Here is a 21,094-nt window from a genome sequence, read left to right on the forward strand (position 1 = left end):
CGCCATGCCTGCAACCTGAATGCCCTCTGGAAGCATAAAGGGAAGGGCAGCCACAACTGCCTTTCAATTTGTTCACTAAAATAGAACTCAGGGAACACAGGACTCCACAGTAACAAGTAACTGCAGGGGGCGGGCATTAGGGTGTCTGTGTGTTTGCGTCAGGGAAGCCTGGCTGTTTAAAAATAGCCAGAGCCTCGCGAACCAGCTGAGCGGCAGCGAACCAGCGGAGCAGCGGGGACAGCAGAGCAGCTCACAGCAGGAGTTTGCCTGGGACTGGTAAGTATCCGAGTGTGTGTGTTTGCTTGCTGAGGAAGTATCCGAGCGTGTGTTTGCTGGGAGGGCAGGGAGAGAGCCTGAGTGAGTGTCTGATTGGCTGCTAGCCTGCAGGGGGCGGGCATTAGGGTGTCTGTGTGTTTGCGTCAGGGAAGCCTGGCTGTTTAAAAATAGCCAGAGCCTCGCGAACCAGCTGAGCGGCAGCGAACCAGCGAACCAGCGGGGACAGCAGAGCAGCTCACAGCAGGAGTTTGCCTGGGACTGGTAAGTATCCGAGTGTGTGTGTTTGCTTGCTGAGGAAGTATCCGAGCGTGTGTTTGCTGGGAGAGAGCCTGAGTGAGTGTCTGATTGGCTGCTAGCCTGCAGGGGGCGGGCATTAGGGTGTCTGTGTGTTTGCGTCAGGGAAGCCTGGCTGTTTAAAAATAGCCAGAGCCTCGCGAACCAGCTGAGCGGCAGCGAACCAGCGGAGCAGCGGGGACAGCAGAGCAGCTCACAGCAGGAGTTTGCCTGGGACTGGTAAGTATCCGAGTGTGTGTGTTTGCTTGCTGAGGAAGTATCCGAGCGTGTGTTTGCTGGGAGGGCAGGGAGAGAGCCTGAGTGAGTGTCTGATTGGCTGCTAGCCTGCAGGGGGCGGGCATTAGGGTGTCTGTGTGTTTGCGTCAGGGAAGCCTGGCTGTTTAAAAATAGCCAGAGCCTCGCGAACCAGCGGAGCGGCAGCGAACCAGCTGAGCAGCGGGGACAGCAGAGCAGCTCACAGCAGGAGTTTGCCTGGGAGTTCGCCTGGAGTGAGCCCAGTGAGGCTTACATCTTGCCAACGTCTCTGAGGAAGCTCATAGTAGGTAGGTGATATGGAAGGGGGGGGGTTCAGCTGTTGTGACCTGCACTGGATGTGCCATGTTTGTCTTTCTTCCACAGGACAGAAGCGACTTTGTCTGTACAAAGTGCAAGCTGGTCTCCATATTGGAAGAGAAGATTGAAGGTCTGGAGCAACAGGTAACGACCCTGCGTTGTATACGAGAGACTGAGGATTTTCTGGACCAAACTCAGGATAGCCTTCTAGGGGCACAAAGCTCTAAAGATATAGAGCAGGTTGCACAGAGGAGCCAAGAGGCCAGTGAAGAAGCTTGGCAACATGTGACCTCCAGAAGAGGTAAGCGGAATGTCCAGGTTCCAGTAACACAGACACAGGTAACTAACCGCTTTCATGTTCTCTCCACAGGTACCAATGCGGAGAGTGGACCAGATGATATGTCTGGGGGGAGAAAGCAGAAGGAGACTCCGCTGGTTGGGAGGCATGAGATGCGATGTCCTGAGGTTGGGGGTTCCACGACCACCACTCCCAAGAGGAGAAGGCGGGTGGTGGTGGTCGGGGACTCTCTCCTCCGGGGGACTGAGTCATCTATCTGCCGCCCTGACCGGGAAAACCGAGAAGTCTGCTGCTTGCCAGGGGCTAAGATTCGTGATGTGACGGAGAGACTGCCGAGACTCATCAAGCCCTCGGATCGCTACCCCTTCCTGCTTCTCCACGTGGGCACCAATGATACTGCCAAGAATGACCTTGAGCGGATCACTGCGGACTACGTGGCTCTGGGAAGAAGGATAAAGGAGTTGGAGGCGCAAGTGGTGTTCTCGTCCATCCTCCCCGTGGAAGGAAAAGGCCTGGGTAGGGACCGTCGAATCGTGGAGGTCAACGAATGGCTACGCAGGTGGTGTCGGAGAAAAGGCTTTGGATTCTTTGACCATGGGATGGTGTTCCATGAAGGAGGAGTGCTGGGCAGAGACGGGCTCCATCTTACGAAGAGAGGGAAGAACATCTTTGCCAGCAGGCTGGCTAACCTAGTGAGGAGGGCTTTAAACTAGGTTCACCGGGGGAAGGAGACCAAAGCCCTGAGGTAAGTGGGAAAGCGGGATACCGGGAGGAAGCACAGGCAGGAATGTCTGTGAGGGGAGGGCTCCTGCCTCATACTGGGAATGAGGGGCGATCAACAGGTTATCTCAAGTGCTTATATACAAATGCACAAAGCCTTGGAAACAAGCAGGGAGAACTGGAGGTCCTGGTGATGTCAAGGAATTATGACGTGATTGGAATAACAGAGACTTGGTGGGATAACTCACATGACTGGAGTACAGTCATGGATGGTTATAAACTGTTCAGGAAGGACAGGCAGGGCAGAAAAGGTGGGGGAGTAGCACTGTATGTAAGGGAGCAGTATGACTGCTCAGAGCTCCGGTACGAAACTGTGGAAAAACCTGAGTGTCTCTGGATTAAGTTTAGAAGTGTGTGCAACAAGAGTGATGTCATGGTGGGAGTCTGCTATAGACCACCGGACCAGGGGGATGAGGTGGATGAGGCTTTCTTCCGGCAACTCACGGAAGCTACTAGATCGCATGCCCTGATTCTCATGGGTGACTTTAATTTTCCTGATATCTGCTGGGAGAGCAATACAGCGGTGCATAGACAATCCAGGAAGTTTTTGGAAAGCGTAGGGGACAATTTCTTGGTGCAAGTGCTAGGGGAGCCAACTAGGGGGAGCGCTTTTCTTGACCTGCTGCTCACAAACCGGGTAGAATTAGTGGGGGAAGCAAAAGTGGATGGGAATCTGGGAGGCAGTGACCATGAGTTGGTTGAGTTCAGGATCCTGACGCAGGGAAGAAAGGTATGCAGCAGGATACGGACCCTGGACTTCAGGAAAGCAGACTTTGACTCCCTCAGGGAACAGATGGCCAGGATCCCCTGGGGGACTAACATGAAAGGGAAGGGAGTCCAGGAGAGCTGGCTGTATTTCAAGGAATCCCTGTTGAGGTTACAGGGACAAACCATCCCGATGAGTCGAAAGAATAGTAAATATGGCAGGCGACCAGCTTGGCTTAATGGTGAAATCCTAGCGGATCTTAAACATAAAAAAGAAGCTTACAAGAAGTGGAAGGTTGGACATATGACCAGGGAAGAGTATAAAAATATTGCTCGGGCATGTAGGAAAGATATCAGGAGGGCCAAATCGCACCTGGAGCTGCAGCTAGCAAGAGATGTCAAGAGTAACAAGAAGGGTTTCTTCAGGTATGTTGGCAACAAGAAGAAAGCCAAGGAAAGTGTGGGCCCCTTACTGAATGAGGGAGGCAAGCTAGTGACAGAGGATGTGGAAAAAGCTAATGTACTCAATGCTTTTTTTGCCTCTGTTTTCACTAACAAGGTCAGCTCCCAGACTGCTGTGCTGGGCATCACAAAATGGGGAAGAGATGGCCAGCCCTCTGTAGAGATAGAGGTGGTTAGGGACTATTTAGAAAAGCTGGACGTGCACAAGTCCATGGGGCCGGACGAATTGCATCCGAGAGTGCTGAGGGAATTGGCGGCTGTGATTGCAGAGCCCTTGGCCATTATCTTTGAAAACTCGTGGCGAACGGGGGAAGTCCCGGATGACTGGAAAAAGGCTAATGTAGTGCCCATCTTTAAAAAAGGGAAGAAGGAGGATCCTGGGAACTACAGGCCGGTCAGCCTCACCTCAGTCCCTGGAAAAATCATGGAGCAGGTCCTCAAAGAATCAATCCTGAAGCACTTAGAGGAGAGGAAAGTGATCAGGAACAGTCAGCATGGATTCACCAAGGGAAGGTCATGCCTGACTAATCTAATCGCCTTTTATGATGAGATTACTGGTTCTGTGGATGAAGGGAAAGCAGTGGATGTATTGTTTCTTGACTTTAGCAAAGCTTTTGACACGGTCTCCCACAGCATTCTTGTCAGCAAGTTAAGGAAGTATGGGCTGGATGAATGCACTATAAGGTGGGTAGAAAGCTGGCTAGATTGTCGGGCTCAACGGGTAGTGATCAATGGCTCCATGTCTAGTTGGCAGCCGGTGTCAAGTGGAGTGCCCCAGGGGTCGGTCCTGGGGCCCGTTTTGTTCAATATCTTCATAAATGATCTGGAGGATGGTGTGGATTGCACTCTCAGCAAATTTGCGGATGATACTAAACTGGGAGGAGTGGTAGATACGCTGGAGGGGAGGGATAGGATACAGAAGGACCTAGACAAATTGGAAGATTGGGCCAAAAGAAATCTAATGAGGTTCAATAAGGATAAGTGCAGGGTCCTGCACTTAGGATGGAAGAATCCAATGCACCGCTACAGACTAGGGACCGAATGGCTCGGCAGCAGTTCTGCGGAAAAGGACCTAGGGGTGACAGTGAACGAGAAGCTGGATATGAGTCAGCAGTGTGCCCTTGTTGCCAAGAAGGCCAATGGCATTTTGGGATGTATAAGTAGGGGCATAGCGAGCAGATCGAGGGACGTGATCGTTCCCCTCTATTCGACACTGGTGAGGCCTCATCTGGAGTACTGTGTCCAGTTTTGGGCCCCACACTACAAGAAGGATGTGGATAAATTGGAAAGAGTACAGCGAAGGGCAACAAAAATGATTAGGGGTCTAGAGCACATGACTTATGAGGAGAGGCTGAGGGAGCTGGGATTGTTTAGTCTGCAGAAGAGAAGAATGAGGGGGGATTTGATAGCTGCTTTCAACTACCTGAAAGGGGGTTTCAAAGAGGATGGCTCTAGACTGTTCTCAATGGTAGCAGATGACAGAACGAGGAGTAATGGTCTCAAGTTGCAATGGGGGAGGTTTAGATTGGATATTAGGAAAAACTTTTTCACTAAGAGGGTGGTGAAACACTGGAATGCGTTACCTAGGGAGGTGGTAGAATCTCCTTCCTTAGAGGTTTTTAAGGTCAGGCTTGACAAAGCCCTGGCTAGGATGATTTAACTGGGACTTGGTCCTGCTTTGAGCAGGGGGTTGGACTAGATGACCTTCTGGGGTCCCTTCCAACCCTGATATTCTATGATTCTATGATTCTATGATTCTAAGGAAGGAGGGCAGGTCGCAGAATGCATCTGAGCAAGGAACTGTTCTTTTGTCTTTGAGAGACTGTCCAAATGAATTCCACTTCTGGTGACTTACAAGTAGGTATGTCCTGATAATGGCGACTCAATCTACTGAGACAATAACTGTAAGACAGCTTTGTCAAAGCAAATATCAGATCTGGAGTTCTCTACGCAGGAGTAGTGTTGGAAGAAAATATGAACTGAATTCCAGGCAGCTGCTCAACACATCTCAGATATTGGAAAGTCTCTTGGAGAAGCTGCTTGAGCTCTGGTGGAATAGGCCCTGATCTGTGTACTTGAATCCAAACACACTGTCATTTAGCAATTTCCAGTACAGAATAAAGCCCATTTAGTCTTTGTGTGGATATAAGCTCATCTTTCATCCTGTCAGCAAAGGTCAGAAGAAGGCCAGAATTCCTGAATGATCTTGTTGTCAAGAGAATCCTGACAATATCTAAGTGGTGTAGTTTAGCTTCCCTTTGATTAGCATGAGGGGAGGGAAAGAAAACTGGCAGGTGGATAACTTGATTCAGATGAAAATCTGAGACAACTTTAGGCAAGAACCTTGGGTGACGCTTAAAGTCACTTTGTCCTTATGGAATACTCCATATGGTAATCCTGTGAGGGAGTGGGTCACTCCTATTCTCCTGGCTGAAGTTATAGCCACTAAGGGTATGCCTATACTGTGTTTTAAAACTCATGGCAGCAAGCCTCAGGCTCAGGTCTACAGACTCAGGCTTATGCTACAGCACTAAAAACAGCTGTGTAGATGTCGAGGATCAGGCTCTGAAGCCCAGGTACGGGTTGGATTTCACATCAGAGGCTGTGTTGACTGGCTCATCATGTCTACATACCAAAATTGCCTAGACCTGGTCTAGCATTATCATCAGAGCTGCATCCTGCCAGAGTTTCCTCAGAACCCTCAGTATCAATGGAATGGCAGGTAGGCATACATGAGTTCTGGTGCCCAAGAGAAGATGAAGGTATCAGACAGAGAGCCTGAGCTGGTTCTCCAACCCCGGAGCAGAATATCTGACACTTCTTGCTTTGGTCTGTGGCAAACAGGTCTACCCTTGGGTCTCTCCATTTGCAGAAGACGTCTTGTAGAATGGAGTTCCTAATCTACAATTCTTCATTGTTTAATGCAACGGTTCTCAAACTGGGATCATGACCCCAAACTGAGAAATGGGGTCACCAGGGCCAGTATTAGATTTACTGGGACCCAGAGCTGAAGCCCAAACTCCACCCTTACCAGGGCGGTGGGGCTTGGGCTGCGGCCCCCTCTCCCCCTACTCAGGGTGGCAGGGCTCAGGCTCCGCACCTCCCCGCTCCAGGTTATATAATAGCTTTGTTGTCAGAAGGGGGTCCCAATGCAATGAAGTTTGAGAACCTCTGATCTAATGAGCTGATCTTCTAGGGAGTTCTGTAGGGACACCAGTGTGACCTGATGCGCCAGTCCCAAAGAAGGACTGCTTCCTAGCAGAGAGGTAAGGAGCATGCTCCCCCTTCTTGTTGATGAAGTACATTGCTGTAGCATCGTCCATCAGTATTTGTATGGTGATTCCTCAAAGTAGGGATAGGAACGCTAAGCATGCTAGGTGAACAGCAAGTAGTTCCCAGACTTTTGTGAAGAGATTCACTTCTTGAGGGACCAATGACCTTGGATCTGAAGCTGATCCAGATAAGCTCCCTATTCAAGAGAGGATGTGTCTGTCACCAGCATCTTGGTGGGGAAAAGCAATGAGAATGGACACTGTTATTCAAAAATATTCTGCTTTTGAGGGCATCGGGCAAAGGTGCACCAGAAATGGAATACATATAGACAATCACTTGGTGAGGAATATCTTATTACTTGTAAAACAAGCACACATTGTTACAAACAGGTAATGGGCGGCCAGACCTAGTAGTCAGAACCAGAGTCCGCAGTCACATGTCAGGAGTCAAGAATTGGCTGGGTCAGGATACCTGGAGGTCAGAAGCAGGAGAGAAACTGGAGATCAGACCCACAAGACAGGAACAAGAGTCAGACCAGGTCAAGATACCAGAGAGTTAAAGGCAGCAGATAAACTGGAGGTCAGAAACCACAAGTCAGATGCCAGGAGTCATGCTGGGTCAGAATGCCAGGAAATCAAGCCAGGGGAGCAGGAAGCAGGGACAGTAGAAGGAAGCAGGAAGCATACAGTCCACAGCAGGGTGAAGCCCACCTGTTCAGACAGCTTCTTATTCCTGCTGCTGGATTAAGTAGGGCCAGTGGGCCGATCAGCCATTCTGGGACTCTGCCAATCAAGCCTGAGGGGCAGAGCCTCACACTGAGGCTGAGCTTAATGGGTCTCAGGTAAGCTATTCCCAGCTGGATGGAGAACTGGAACATGGCTGCTCCCATGAATTTTGCAGGCCTGGGCTCCAGACCCATGGGTCATGACACATATATGTTTACCAAATCACTAAGACAGTAAACATGGGACAACCCCAATGTCTTTTTTACAGCCACTTTTCAGAGTAGAATGACATTTTAGGCTAAAAAGTGTTAAATTTATTTGCTTATGAGTAATTAAAAAAATGTATGAACTAAAATATCCAAATTTGGCATACATTTTTCTGACTGAAACACACAGCAAACTCTTTCAACTCCCGCCCTCCTTCTCCCCGACAAAAAAAGAACCAGTCTTATTATCAAGCACAGCAGAAAATTGGAAGTAAGAAGAAAAATCTACAAATCCTGCGATTTCAGGACTTCTTGAGATTCTTCAAATTCTAAACTTTCATTTTAAAAATTAAGTGTCTGCCTTTTTTCACTGTAAACTTGTAAAATCATGTGCTCTTGCTCCTTTTACCTAGCCTTGGTGAAAATTATCCTTATGGATTTATAACACAAAACAAAGTTGCACTGGTTTAACTGAAGGTGTGATTTTGGGGGTTGTGGTGGATAATCAGCTGAACGTGAGTCTCAGTGCAACGCTGTGGCCAAGGGAGCTAATGCCATCCTCAGATGCATAAACAGGGGAATCTCAAGTAGGAGAGAGGTTATTTTACCTCTATATTTGGCATTGGTGCAACCGCTACCGGAATACTGTGTCCAGTTCTGGTAGCCACAATTCAAGAAGAATTTTGATAAATTGCAGGGGGTTCAGAGAAGAGTCACAAGAATGACTAAAGGATCAGAATACCTGCCTTATAGTGATAGACTCAAGGAGCTCAATCATAGAATCATAGAATATCAGGGTTGGAAGAGACCTCAGGAGGTCATCTAGTCCAACCCCTGCTCAAAGCAGGACCAACCCCAACTAAATCATCCCAGCCAGGGCTTTGTCAAGTCAGGCCTTAAAAACCTCTAAGGAAGGAGATTCCACCACCTCCTTAGGTAACCCATTCCAGTGCTTCCCCACCCTTCTAGTGAAAAAGTTTTTCCTAATATCCAACCTAAACCTCCCTCACTGCAACTTGAGACCATTACTCCTTGTTCTGTCATCTGCTACCACTGAGAACAGTCTAGATCAGGGTGGGAAAACTTTTTAGCCCGAGGGCCACATCGGGGTTGCGAAACTGTATGGAGGGCTGGGTATGGAAAACTGTACCTCCCCGAACAGCCTGGCCCCTTTCCCCTATCCGCCCCCTCCCACTTCCCACCCCTTGACTGCCCCCTCAGAACCCCCGAACCATCCAACTCCCCCTGCTCCTTGTCCCCTGACTGCCCCCCTCGGGACCCCCCACGCTTAACCGGCTCCCCTGGGACCCCACCCTCTATCCAACACCCCCTGCTCCCTGACTGCCCCGACCCCTATCCACACACCCAGCCCCGAGAGGTCCCCTGGGACTCCCACGCCTATACAACACCCCTGTTCCTCGTCCCGACCACCTCCCCCACCCAGAACCTCCGCTGCATCCAACCGCTCCCTGTCCCTTGACTGCCCTCCGGTACTCTCTGTCCCTTATCCAATCCCCCCGCTCCCCACCCTCTTACATGCTGGAGCCAGCCACGCTGCCGCGCTGCACAGCAGGAGCTCTCAGCCCCGCTGCCCGGCCGCAGCCAGCCACACCGCCGTACTGTCTGGCAGGAGCAGTGGGCCAGAGCGCTGGAGTTGTGACGAGAGCTGAGGCTGCAGGGGAGAGGGGACAGCAGGGAAGGGGCTGGGGGCTAGCCTCCCCAGCTGGGAGCTCAAGGACTGGGCAGGACAGTCCTGCAGGCCATAATTTGCCTGCCTCTGGTCTAGATCCATCCTCTTTGGAACCCCCTTTCAGGTAGTTGAAAGCAGCTATCAAATCCCCCTCATTCTTCTCTTCTGCAGACTAAACAAGCCCAGTTCCCTCAGTCTCTCCTCAGAAGCCATGTGCTCCAGCCCTCTAATCATTTTTGTTGCCCTCCGCTGGACTCTTTCGAATTTTTCCACATCCTCCTTCTAGTGTGGGGCCCAAAACTGGACACAGTACTCCAGATGAGGCCTCACCAATGTCGAATAGAGGGGAACGATCACGTCCCTCAATCTGCTGGAAATGCCCCTACTTATACATCCCAAAATGCCATTGGTCTTCTTGGCAACAAGGGCATACTGTTGACTCATATCCAGCTTCTTGTCCACTGTAACCCCTAGGTCCTTTTCTGCACAACTGCTGCCTAGCCATTCGGTCCCTAGTCTGTACTGGTGCATGGGAGTCTTCTGTCCCAAGTGCAGGACTCTGCACTTGTCCTTGTTGAACCTCATGAGATTTCTTTTGGCCCAATCCTCTAATTTGTCTAGGTCCCTCTGTATCCTATCCCTACCCTCCAGCGTATCTACCACTCCTCGCAGTTTAGTGTCATCTGCACTAAATCAATTTAGCTTAATAAAGGTTACGGGGTGACTTGATTACAGTCTACAAGTACAAGTAACAAATATTTAATAATGGGATTTTCAATCTAGCAGAGAAAAGTATAACACAATCTAATGGCTGGAAGTTGAAGCTAGACAAATCAGACTGAAAATAAGGCAAAAAAATGTTAACAGTGAGCGTAATTAACCACTGGAACAAATTACCAAGGGTCACGGTGAATTCTCCATCGCTGACAATTTTTAAATCAAGTTCAGATGTTTTCCTAAAAGATCTGCTCTAGGAATTAATTTGGGAAATTCTATGGCCTGTGTTATACAGGAGGTCATACTAGATGATCACAATGTCCCTTCTGGCCTTGGAATCTATGAATCTATGAATTTAAAATCTATTTAGTTAAGCCAGGGCAAAAGGCCTTGTGAACACTTTTAAACTGACACAAACCTGGTTTGTATCAGTTTAGAGTAAAGATATTAGGAATAGGTTTAAGTTAAACTGAAATAAACCACTCTTAAACCGAAATAAATGTGTCTAAATGGGGTTTGCCACTAGTTTAACGAAATCAGTTTAAAAGCCAGGTGATGAAAACTCCTTACAACATTTTGGAGTTATTAGAAATTGAAAAATACACTTTATGCATTGTAAGACTTTTTGTCTTACCAATAACAAAAATGGATAAACAAATAATTCCAACATTTCACATAAACAGTTCCTATTAAAAATAAATCCTTTACTAGATTTGGGTGTAAGAGGAGAAATTAAAATTTCTAAGTGATTGAAAAGTCCCTGAGTAAGCTTAGTGAGCACTGGCTATAATTTTCAGAAACTCTACAGAAACCCTTTGGACAACACAATGCATGGTCTCTCTCTCTCTGGCACAGTGATATGCTTCAAAAGAAAATTTATATTTTCTTAAACTATTATCTTCCCTATCACTGTGTGGAACTTTAGATGAAACTTCTATGCCAGAGGCCAACTCAAATAGCTCAGCTGCTGTACTGTGTGATCTTGATTAGATAGAGCAATAACAGATCTGCACATCTTGCAGTGCAGTAAAGGCAAAGAGTGATCCAGTGACTACCTGAAGATTCTCATCCTCTCGTATCAGCTGCTTCCTGGGAAAGATCTGATTAGCCTGGATGCATTCAAGGCTGTGCTGAGTCTCTTCATCCTAGAAACAAAACTCTACAGTTAATTTCAACACTGCTACCCATTCACAGCAGACCTCTCCATTGACAGAAGGCATGAAGAGTTCCCAGTGACCAATGAAAGGTTTAGGCACGATGAACTGTTACGAGAATTCAGCTACCAGTGACCAACAGAAGTGACATAATAATTGCAATTTTACATTACTAGTGGCCCACAACTTTACAGTGCAAAACACAGATTTGGGACCTCTTTCCTTTGTTAAACACAAAACCATGAAGCAAAGTATTTCCTTTTCAATTTTAAATGCAATTTTTAGGAAATTGTAGCGAGGGGGCGCGGTCTCCCTCCCTGATGGGTGGGGAGAGAACCATGACTGCCCCCTGGTGGGCAGAACCAAGATATCAGCGGCCACCCCACCGGAAGCAGAGGCGCAGGACAGGAACTGGAACTATAAAGGCCGGCCCTCTAGCTCAGTTGGGGCAGAGCTGCAAGAGGAGCAGGACGTCTCTCCCATGCCCCACCCCAATCCCAACCCCTGGAACCCGGACCAGACAGAGGCTGCTACAGTATCAGAGACTGCCGGAGCTGCCAGATTCCAGGGAGCTGTTGGGCTGCCACTCGCTGTTTGCCCCAGAGAGATCAATGACAACACTGGAACCCAGGTACCCCCAAACTGGGAGTGTAGGAAGGAGCCCAGGGAAGCTAAATAGGGTTTGGCTGTGTTACTGACTGCAAGCCAGCCAGTGTGTTGCGGCCAGATTTCCCCGCTGACCCAGTGGTGGACCACTCTGCTACTGTTAGGGCCCTGGGCTGGGACGCAGTGGAGTAGGTGGGCCCGCATCCCCCTACCACCTGACCGTCGGGGTGGCAGCCAGGAGGCCTGCACTGGTCTGACGCCCACCTGAGCTAGGACCCCAGATGGTTTAGCTGGCTTTCCCATCAAAGAGCTAATCTCCTCTGAGACTGTTTTTTGTGTTGGGCTGCTCTGCCTGACAGAAGGCCAGAGCCCCCTTACCTGACTGCTGCCCCACCCTGAGTGAAGGCTCTGGGCTATAGACTTGCTGCCACCCGGCCCGACTGCAGGTCAGACACATTAAATGTGTTCTGTCCCGCTCTGGCTGAATGTTGGAGCTAACAGACCCAACTGATACCCAGTCTGGACTGAAGGCAAGGGCCTATTAACTGCTGGCTAATTCCCCCTGAACGGAGTTGCTCTAGGAGCATTGCAGCGAGGGGGCATGGTCTCCCTCCCTGACAGGCGGGGAGAGAACCACGACCGCCTTACAGAAATGAACTCAGTCCTTATACTACACAAATCTGAACCTTTCCTGCACAATTTGAATAGCCTCGCTCTACACAGTGTGTCAGTAAAATTGCACTAGCAAATTAATTTCAAACAGCCTTGCAATAAATCTGACTTAAATGCCATGAACAGTACATGGCTAATTAATCTGAATTTGGATGGAAGAATACTGCCTTAGTTTATATGCCAGACTATTGGCAGACGGTACACAAGGAATAATGATGACTATCATCAGAAAATTAAAACACAAACTGCTCAAAGATAAATAAAAAGGCAATGAAAACCATCCTTTCAATTCAACCAGAAGCCTGGAGTGACATGTCTGTGAGGTACTGAGAATAGCATCTCTTATTATCACACAGTTCCAACTCTTATCCTTCTTGTGCGGCAGCCTGCTTTTGTTTTGGTCAGTCCTGACAAAACCCATGTGCTTACCATGACAGGCCCAGGCTAGGAGGAGAAATCCTCGTCTTTGCTCACAACACTTTGAGGATCTTCTTTCCGTAATAATAAAAGCTGGAAAACAAAATAGCAAAATTTAAATGTGAGGACAAATTCATTTTATCTTCTGGTGGCAAATAAGTTATTTTAGATGCAAGTTAACTTTAAAAAGCAAGACTAGCTAGAAAACCACAATTATACATCAATGAATAGATAAAGTCAATACAAACTAACTTGCTTTACAAGCACACACCATTATGAAATATGCCTGGCTACGTTAATGCATTCTCAATAATCACCAGTGAACAGACCACCAGGAGAATAATAGTTTGAATGTAACAATTAGACTAATCTGTTTGTATAATTTAAATTAAACATATGGCTTTCCAGGGTTCCCTGAGAACATTCCTCAGTCATTTGTAGATGCAGACTCTTCCCATCTGTTTATTTTTTATACAAATATATTATTGATTTTCCTACCCACATGACACAAAAGGATACAAGTAATATACATTAAAATATGTTCAGTGTTCAAGTGTTGAAGCTCATCTGCACTTACATTTATATATGGAAGTTTCAGAACTATGGTTGATGAAGAAAGCCATACTGAATTTACTAGCCCACAGGCACAATGACATTGCAATATCACTAACTGCACTCTGTATATTGTACAGAATATTTATTGGGGGGACGACCACAAAACAGCAGTGGATGCATGTATTTCAAAAGCAAGACACATTCCAATATGCAAAAATGCCCAAGGAGAAAGGAAAACCCAGACCTACTACCTCTGTTGCACCTAAATAGTCCCATTAGTATCAATGGGATTCTTGCATGAGCAAGGGTCCATATATCCCATATTTAATCAGACTCTGAATTAATTTTTTTAAAGGGACACCGACAGGTTTAAAGACAGATTTTTTTTAAAAAAGCAACTGTTGTGTCTATGGCAGGGGTAGGCAACCTATGACACGCATGCCGAAGGCGGCACTCACACTGCCCGGGTCTTGGCCACCGGTCCAGGGCGCTCTGCATTTTAATTTAATTTTAAATGAAGCTTCTTAAACATTTTAAAAACCTTATTTGCTTTACATACAACAATAGTTTAGTTATATATTATAGACTTATAAAAAGAGACCTTCTAAATATGTTAAAATGTATTACTGCATGCAAAACCTTAAATTAGAGTGAATAAATGAAGACTCGGCATACAACTTCTGAAAGGTTGCTGACCCCTGGTCTATAATGTGATTTTGTGCTCTGCAGGGTGCAGTACCATCTACCACCACTGTGGAACTCTTGATGCAACTTTAGCTGCTTCAACTTCATTTGAGTCCTAGGGTAGTGCATACAGGCTACAGGCACTGACACGGCAGGCTCAGACTGGTGAGACTAGGCACCTGAGGGGCTAACTCAGGTTAGCTTCTCAAAGACAAGAATATATGGTCCTCTGTTGCCAGCAAATATGATCTTTTTACTGTCTCAGATTCTACTTCTCCAGGACCCCCAAATGGTATGAAGAAGTTCTGAGATGGGGGGGAAGGGGATACACTGTGGAAGATGAGCTGGAGGTGGGGGACAGAAGGATTTTGAGTCTATGGGGAAACTGAGCCTGATGATGAGGACTGAGGAAAGAGTGGTTTTGAGCTGGGTGCAGGGTTGCTGAAGGGATCTGAGCCTGTGGTATCTGCAGCCATCCCACGCATTTGCGGCACTGTTGCCACTGTTATAAATGATCCTGCTGAGGTAATTAATCTGCAAACCCCACCATCCATACTTGATAAAGTCACACTTGGCCATCAGTGCCAATTTAGTTAGAAATCCAGAACTGCAGTCCTGCTGAGAAGACCTTTCAATCCATAAGGTCCAGTCTCTTGCCCTCCCTGTCTGTCAGGGTGGAGCATGGGTGTGGCTGCTTGGATCACCAGGGAGTTAGATGGAGGGTGTGAAAATAAAAAAATTGGACCTTTTGATGGAGACATGGTACCTTTCCTCAGTCCCCTTCAAGTTGAGGGTGAATGTAGCCAGGGCATGCCACATGGTGCGTCGTGCTGGTTGAAGAATGGTATCATTGATCGGTAAGGTTCAGAGTTTATTGACATGCTGACTGCAACAGTGCTCAGTCAAATCCAGCATCGTCTCTAGCCTGTTGGGTGATGGCGTAATGAGATGGAAAGTGTGAACTTATGACCATATTGCCACTCTACAATTGTCCTGGACAGGAACTTGTGCTACAAATGCTGCCATAGATGCTTGGGCCCTTGTGGAATGTGCTGTTAGGGCAGGTGGGGCACGAACCTTTGACCAGTCATAGCATGTACAGATGCAGGATGCGATCCATGATGAAATTCTCTGGCTCAGATGGGAAGATCTTTTATCCCCTCTGCAACAGCTACAAATAGCTGAGTAGTTTTCTGAAATGGCTTAGTCCTTTCTATGTAGAAGGCCAGTGCATATCTGACATCTAGCAAGCGGAGCCTGTGCTCTTCCCTGTTGGTATGTGGTTTCGGACAAAAGACCAGCAGGAAGATACCCTAGTTACTATGGAACTCTGAAACCATCTCTGGAAGGAAAGCTGGATGAAGACACAACTGGACCTTGTACTTGAAGAATACCATGTATGGTGGTTCTGAAGTGAGGGTCCAGATCTCCAAGACTCTTCTGGCAAAAGTAATGGACACTAGGAAGGTCACCTTCCAGGACAGGTAGAGCAGAGAGCATGTTCCAGTGGCTCAGATGGGGGTCCTGTCAGTTTTGAGATCCCAGGGAGGGACTGGTTTACATACCTGAGAGTACAATCTCTCAAGGCCCTTAAAAAACCAATCATAGATGTTGTTTGAAAACACGGAATGGCCATTCACCCATGGGTGAAAAGCTGAGTTTGCAGCCAAATGGACCCTAACACATGACTCAGTTAGACTTTGTTGCTTCAGGTATAGTAAGTAGTCCAGAATGAATGGTATTAATGATTGTGTAGGTGACAGACCCTTCTGCATAGACCAGAGCGAGAATCTCTTACACTTTGCCAGATAAGTCGCTCTAGTGGACGGCTTCCTGCTCTCTAGTAGGACCTCACGGACCTGCCCTAAGCATGCTAGTTCTGCGGGGTTCAGCCATGGAGCTTCCAGGCTGTCAGATGAAGGGACTCGAGGTTCAGGCGATGCAGGCAGATGTGGTCCTGAGAGATCAGGTGTAGACACAGAGGTAGAAGGATTGACAGCTCCACCAAGAGGTCTAGGAATGTGGCGAACCAATGGTGGGGCAGGCAGGGGCTATCAGGATGACTCATGCTCTGTCCTTTCTGATCCTCAGCAAGACCTTGTGTATAAGAAGAATGAGAGGAAACATGTAGAAGAGATGTCTCATCCAAGGAGGAGGAAGGTGTCTGCAAGAGATCTGGGGCTGTGACCCAGGAGGGAGCTGAACTGGAAACACTTCCTGTTGTGCTTTGTTGCAAACTGATCTATCTGGGGAGTCCCCCACCTCTGGAAAATGGTTTCACGATATCTGGATGAATGGACCACTTGTGGTGGTTCAAGAAGGATCTCATAAAGTGATCCGCTAGCTCATTTTGTGAAACCAGCAGATTTGAGACCTCGAGGTGGATCGAGTGGGCTATGCAAAAGTCCCACAAGCAAAGTGCTTCCTGGCACAGGTAAGAGGAGTGCACTTCTCCCTCCCTGTTGATATAAAACATAGTCGTTGTGCTGTCTGTAAGAGCTGACATGTTCTTGCCCGCCACATGGGGCTGGAATGCCTGGCAAGCCAAGTGAACCACACTGAGACCCCTGACATTGATGTGCAGTGAGAGCTCTTCCAGAGCCATGAGTTCTGAGGGAGCACACCAGCTTCCAAGTGAGCACACCAGCCCATCGCTGAAGAGTCCATAACAAGAGACACTGATGGTTGGGGACTTGAAAATGGGACTCCCAAGTGGGTCTAGCTACCAGTTGAGAGAGGAAATCACCGATGGTGGAACTGTGATAACTGTGTCCAAATGTATAAGCTTTCGTGAGCTCACTTCATCTGTAGCTCACGAAAGCTTATGCTCAAATAAATTTGTTGGTCTCTAAGGTGCCACAAGTACTCCTTTTCATAGAATCATAGAATATCAGGGTTGGAAGGGACCCCAGAAGGTCATCTAGTCCAACCCCCTGCTCAAAGCAGGACCAAGTCCCAGTTAAATCATCCCAGCTAGGGCTTTGTCAAGCCTGACCTTAAAAACCTCTAAGGAAGGAGATTCTACCACCTCCCTAGGTAACGCATTCCAGTGTTTCACCACCCTCTTAGTGAAAAAGTTTTTCCTAATATCCAATCTAAACCTCCCCCATTGCAACTTGAGACCATTACTCCTCGTTCTGTCATCTGCTACCATTGAGAACAGTCTAGAGCCATCCTCTTTGAAACCCCCTTTCAGGTAGTTGAAAGCAGCTATCAAATCCCCCCTCATTCTTCTCTTCTGCAGACTAAACAATCCCAGCTCCCTCAGCCTCTCCTCATAAGTCATGTGCTCTAGACCCCTAATCATTTTCGTTGCCCTTCGTTGTACTCTTTCCAATTTATCCACATCCTTCCTGTAGTGTGGGGCCCAAAACTGGACACAGTACTCCAGATGAGGCCTCACCAGTGTCGAATAGAGGGGAACGATCACGTCCCTCGATCTGCTCGCTATGCCCCTACTTATACAACCCAAAATGCCATTGGCCTTCTTGGCAACAAGGGCACACTGCTGACTCATATCCAGCTTCTCGTCCACTGTCACCCCTAGGTCCTTTTCCGCAGAACTGCTGCCGAGCCATTCGGTCCCTAGTCTGTAGCGGTGCATTGGATTCTTCCATCCTAAGTGCAGGACCCTGCATTTATCCTTATTGAACCTCATTAGATTTCTTTTGGCCCAATCCTCCAATTTGTCTAGGTCCTTCTGTATCCTATCCCTCCCCTCCAGCGTATCTACCACTCCTCCCAGTTTAGTATCATCCGCAAATTTGCTGAGAGTGCAATCCACACCATCCTCCAGATCATTTATCATTTATCTTTTCTTTTTGCGAACACGGACTAACACGGCTGCTACTCTGAAACGTGTCCAAATGTTGGAGGTTTGGTGAATACACAGATACCAGCCACACCTGGACAGGTCGTAGTCAAAGTCTCGCGTACTGCACCACACAGATGCATGAGGCCATGTGGCCCAGGAGCTTCAAGCAGTTCCTCGCTGTTGTGATGGGGTGATCTCTGAGGCTCTCTATAAGCATCACTATTGCTTGGAACCACGCTTCTGGGAGAAAGGCTCTGGCTTGGACAGAGTTGAGGATTTCCCTATAAACTCTATCATTTGAACTGGGGAGAGGGTAGACTTCTGCACATTTATCAGCCGACCTAAGTCCTGGAATGTTGACTGGATTAACTTTATATCAGACTCCACTTGGACCTTGGTCCGATCTCTGATTTGCCTGTTGTCGAGGTAAAGGTAGATCTGAATTGCTTGTCTCATCAGGAAGGCTGCAATGATCAACATGCACTTTGGGAACACTTGACGGGCTGTTGACAGGCCGAATGGAAGAACTTCATATTGGTAGTGCACATGGTTCACAATGAACCTAAGGAACCTTCTGTGTCCCTGAATAATCGAGATATGGAAGTAAGCGTCCTTCAAATTGAAGGTGGTGCACCAGTCCCCTGGACCCAGGCAGGAGATGATGGAAGCCAAGGAGACCATGCGGAACTTTAGCTTCTTAGTGTATCTGTTGAGATTGCTTAGATCCAGAATCAGTCTGAGACCACTGTTGGCTTTTGGGATTAGGAAATATCGGGAGCAGAACCCCTCAGCCCCTTAACACCAGTGGAACCTCTTCCACAGCTCCCACCCTTAGGAGCATCTCTTGAGCTAGAAGCTGCTCATGAGAAGGATCACTGAAGAGGGACGGGGAGGTGGGGAAATGCACTGAAGGGTATATCACACCGCTATCTTGCCCGTCTGTTGTAATATGGGCCCACCCCTGATAGAAATGGGATACGCATTCTGCAAATACTAGGGAGATTGGATCCAAGTTCTGTCCTCGTACGTCGGCCCTGAGCATCCCTTCTTGGACCCACCAGAGCATCTGGGGAGCAGGCACAGACGCAGACAAAGACTGGGGAGGAAGTATTCTCCTAAAGCCCCTACTCCTCTTCCTGTGAGAGTGCTGCCAGACAGGTGACAAGGAATTGAGAGGCCAGTTGAGGCTTACAATGTTTCCCTAAAAAGAAAAGGAGTACTTGTGGCACCTTAGAGACTAACAAATTTATTAGAGCATACAGCGAATACAGACTAACACGGCTGCTACTCTGAAACCAATGTTTCCCTGTGGTGCCAGTGTATAAATACCCTAAGGACTTCAAGGTAGATCTGGAGTCCTTTAGGCTGTGCAGCTTGGAGTCCGTCTGCTTGCAAGGAGCCAGATACCAATGGCTCCTTGGCTGCAGTAAAAGGAGAGAACTGCCACAATGCTGCCACAACCCTCTGGTAGTCATATCTCTGGATTGGAAGCTGCAGATGTCGAACATCCAAATCCTCTGACTCAGAGGAACTGGAGTCCTGCACAACTGGTGGTGCTGATGGAGCCATCGGAATAGCATGCATTAAAGGGGTACGGCCAGCAGGTGGTAGACCTAATGCAGAAGGTGGGGCCCTCCAAAAAACACACGGAAACCTCACTCTTTTCAGGGCAAACAGTTTGTGAGGTCCAGGAGCACTTCTGAGTCTCCCTGGAAAAAAACAGTTACTCGCCTTCTCCTAACTGTTGTTCTTAGAGACTTCAGAGTAGCAGCCGTGTTAGTCTGTATTCGCAAAAAGAAAAGGAGTACTTGTGGCACCTTAGAGACTAACAAATTTATTAGAGCATAAGCTTTCGTGAGCTACAGCTCACTTCATCGGATGCATTTGGTGGAAAAAACAGAGGAGAGATTTATATACACACACACAGAGAACATGAAACAATGGGTTTATCATACACACTGTAAGGAGAGTGATCACTTAAGATAAGCCATCACCAGCAGCAGGGGGGGGAAAGGAGGAAAACCTTTCATGGTGACAAGCAAGGTACGCTAATTCCAGCAGTTAACAAGAATATCAGAGGAACAGTGGGGGGTGAGGTGGGAGGGAGAAATACCATGGGGAAATAGTTTTACTTTGTGTAATGACTCATCCATTCCCAGTCTCTATTCAAGCCTAAGTTAATTGTATCCAGTTTGCAAATTAATTCCAATTCAGCAGTCTCTCGTTGGAGTCTGTTTCTGAAGCTTTTTTGTTGAAGTATAGCCACTCTTAGGTCTGTGATCGAGTGACCAGAGAGATTGAAGTGTTCTCCAACTGGTTTTTGAATGTTATAATTCTTGACGTCTGATTTGTGTCCATTCATTCTTTTACGTAGAGACTGTCCAGTTTGGCCAATGTACATGGCAGAGGGGCATTGCTGGCACATGATGGCATATATCACATTGGTAGATGTGCAGGTGAACGAGCCTCTGATAGTGTGGCTGATGTGATTAGGCCCTATGATGGTATCCCCTGAATAGATATGTGGACAGAGTTGGCAACGGGCTTTGTTGCAAGGATAGGTTCCTGGGTTAGTGGTTCTGTTGTGTGGTGTGTGGTTGCTGGTGAGTATTTGCTTCAGATTGGGGGGCTGTCTGTAAGCAAGGACTGGTCTGTCTCCCAAGATCTGTGAGAGGGAGGGATCGTCCTTCAGGATAGGTTGTAGATCCTTGATGATGCGTTGGAGAGGTTTTAGTTGGGGGCTGAAGGTGATGGCTAGTGGCGTTCTATTGTTTTCTTTGTTGGGCCTGTCCTGTAGTAGGTGACTTCTGGGTACTCTTCTGGCTCTGTCAATCTGTTTCTTCACTTCAGCAGGTGGGTATTGTAGTTGTAGGAATGCATGATAGAGATCTTGTAGGTGTTTGTCTCTGTCTGAGGGGTTGGAGCAAATGCGGTTATATCGTAGCGCTTGGCTGTAGACAATAGATCGAGTGGTATGATCTGGATGAAAGCTAGAGGCATGTAGGTAGGAATAGCGGTCAGTAGGTTTCCGATACAGGGTGGTGTTTATGTGACTATCGCTTATTAGCACCGTAGTGTCCAGGAAGTGGATCTCTTGTGTGGACTGGTCCAGGCTGAGGTTGATGGTGGGATGGAAATTGTTGAAATCATGGTGGAATTCCTCAAGAGCTTCTTTTCCATGGGTCCAGATGATGAAGATGCATCTCTCCAACGA

At 47.7% G+C, this 21,094-nt stretch overlaps 1 protein-coding gene across 10 annotated transcripts in view; it reads right to left on the reverse strand.

Moving 5' to 3' along the window:
• Positions 1 to 21,094, reverse strand: part of MTMR3 (myotubularin related protein 3) — a 230,354-nt gene that overhangs the window by 107,865 nt on the left and 101,395 nt on the right. For all 10 annotated transcript variants that reach the window (XR_006275855.1, XM_043497966.1, XM_038372838.2 and 7 more), the window contains 2 exons: positions 12,840 to 12,920; positions 11,034 to 11,123 (listed from right to left, as the gene is read on the reverse strand). Coding sequence is in view for 9 of the 10 variants with exons in the window: in XM_043497966.1 (XP_043353901.1) it covers positions 11,034 to 11,123; positions 12,840 to 12,842 (93 nt within the window). In the remaining variant the exon portion in view is untranslated. The remainder of the gene's footprint in view (positions 1 to 11,033; positions 11,124 to 12,839; positions 12,921 to 21,094) is intronic.

The sequence above is a fragment of the Dermochelys coriacea genome, chromosome 15 (assembly GCF_009764565.3).
Source record: "Dermochelys coriacea isolate rDerCor1 chromosome 15, rDerCor1.pri.v4, whole genome shotgun sequence".
Taxonomy (NCBI): Eukaryota; Metazoa; Chordata; order Testudines; family Dermochelyidae; genus Dermochelys; species Dermochelys coriacea.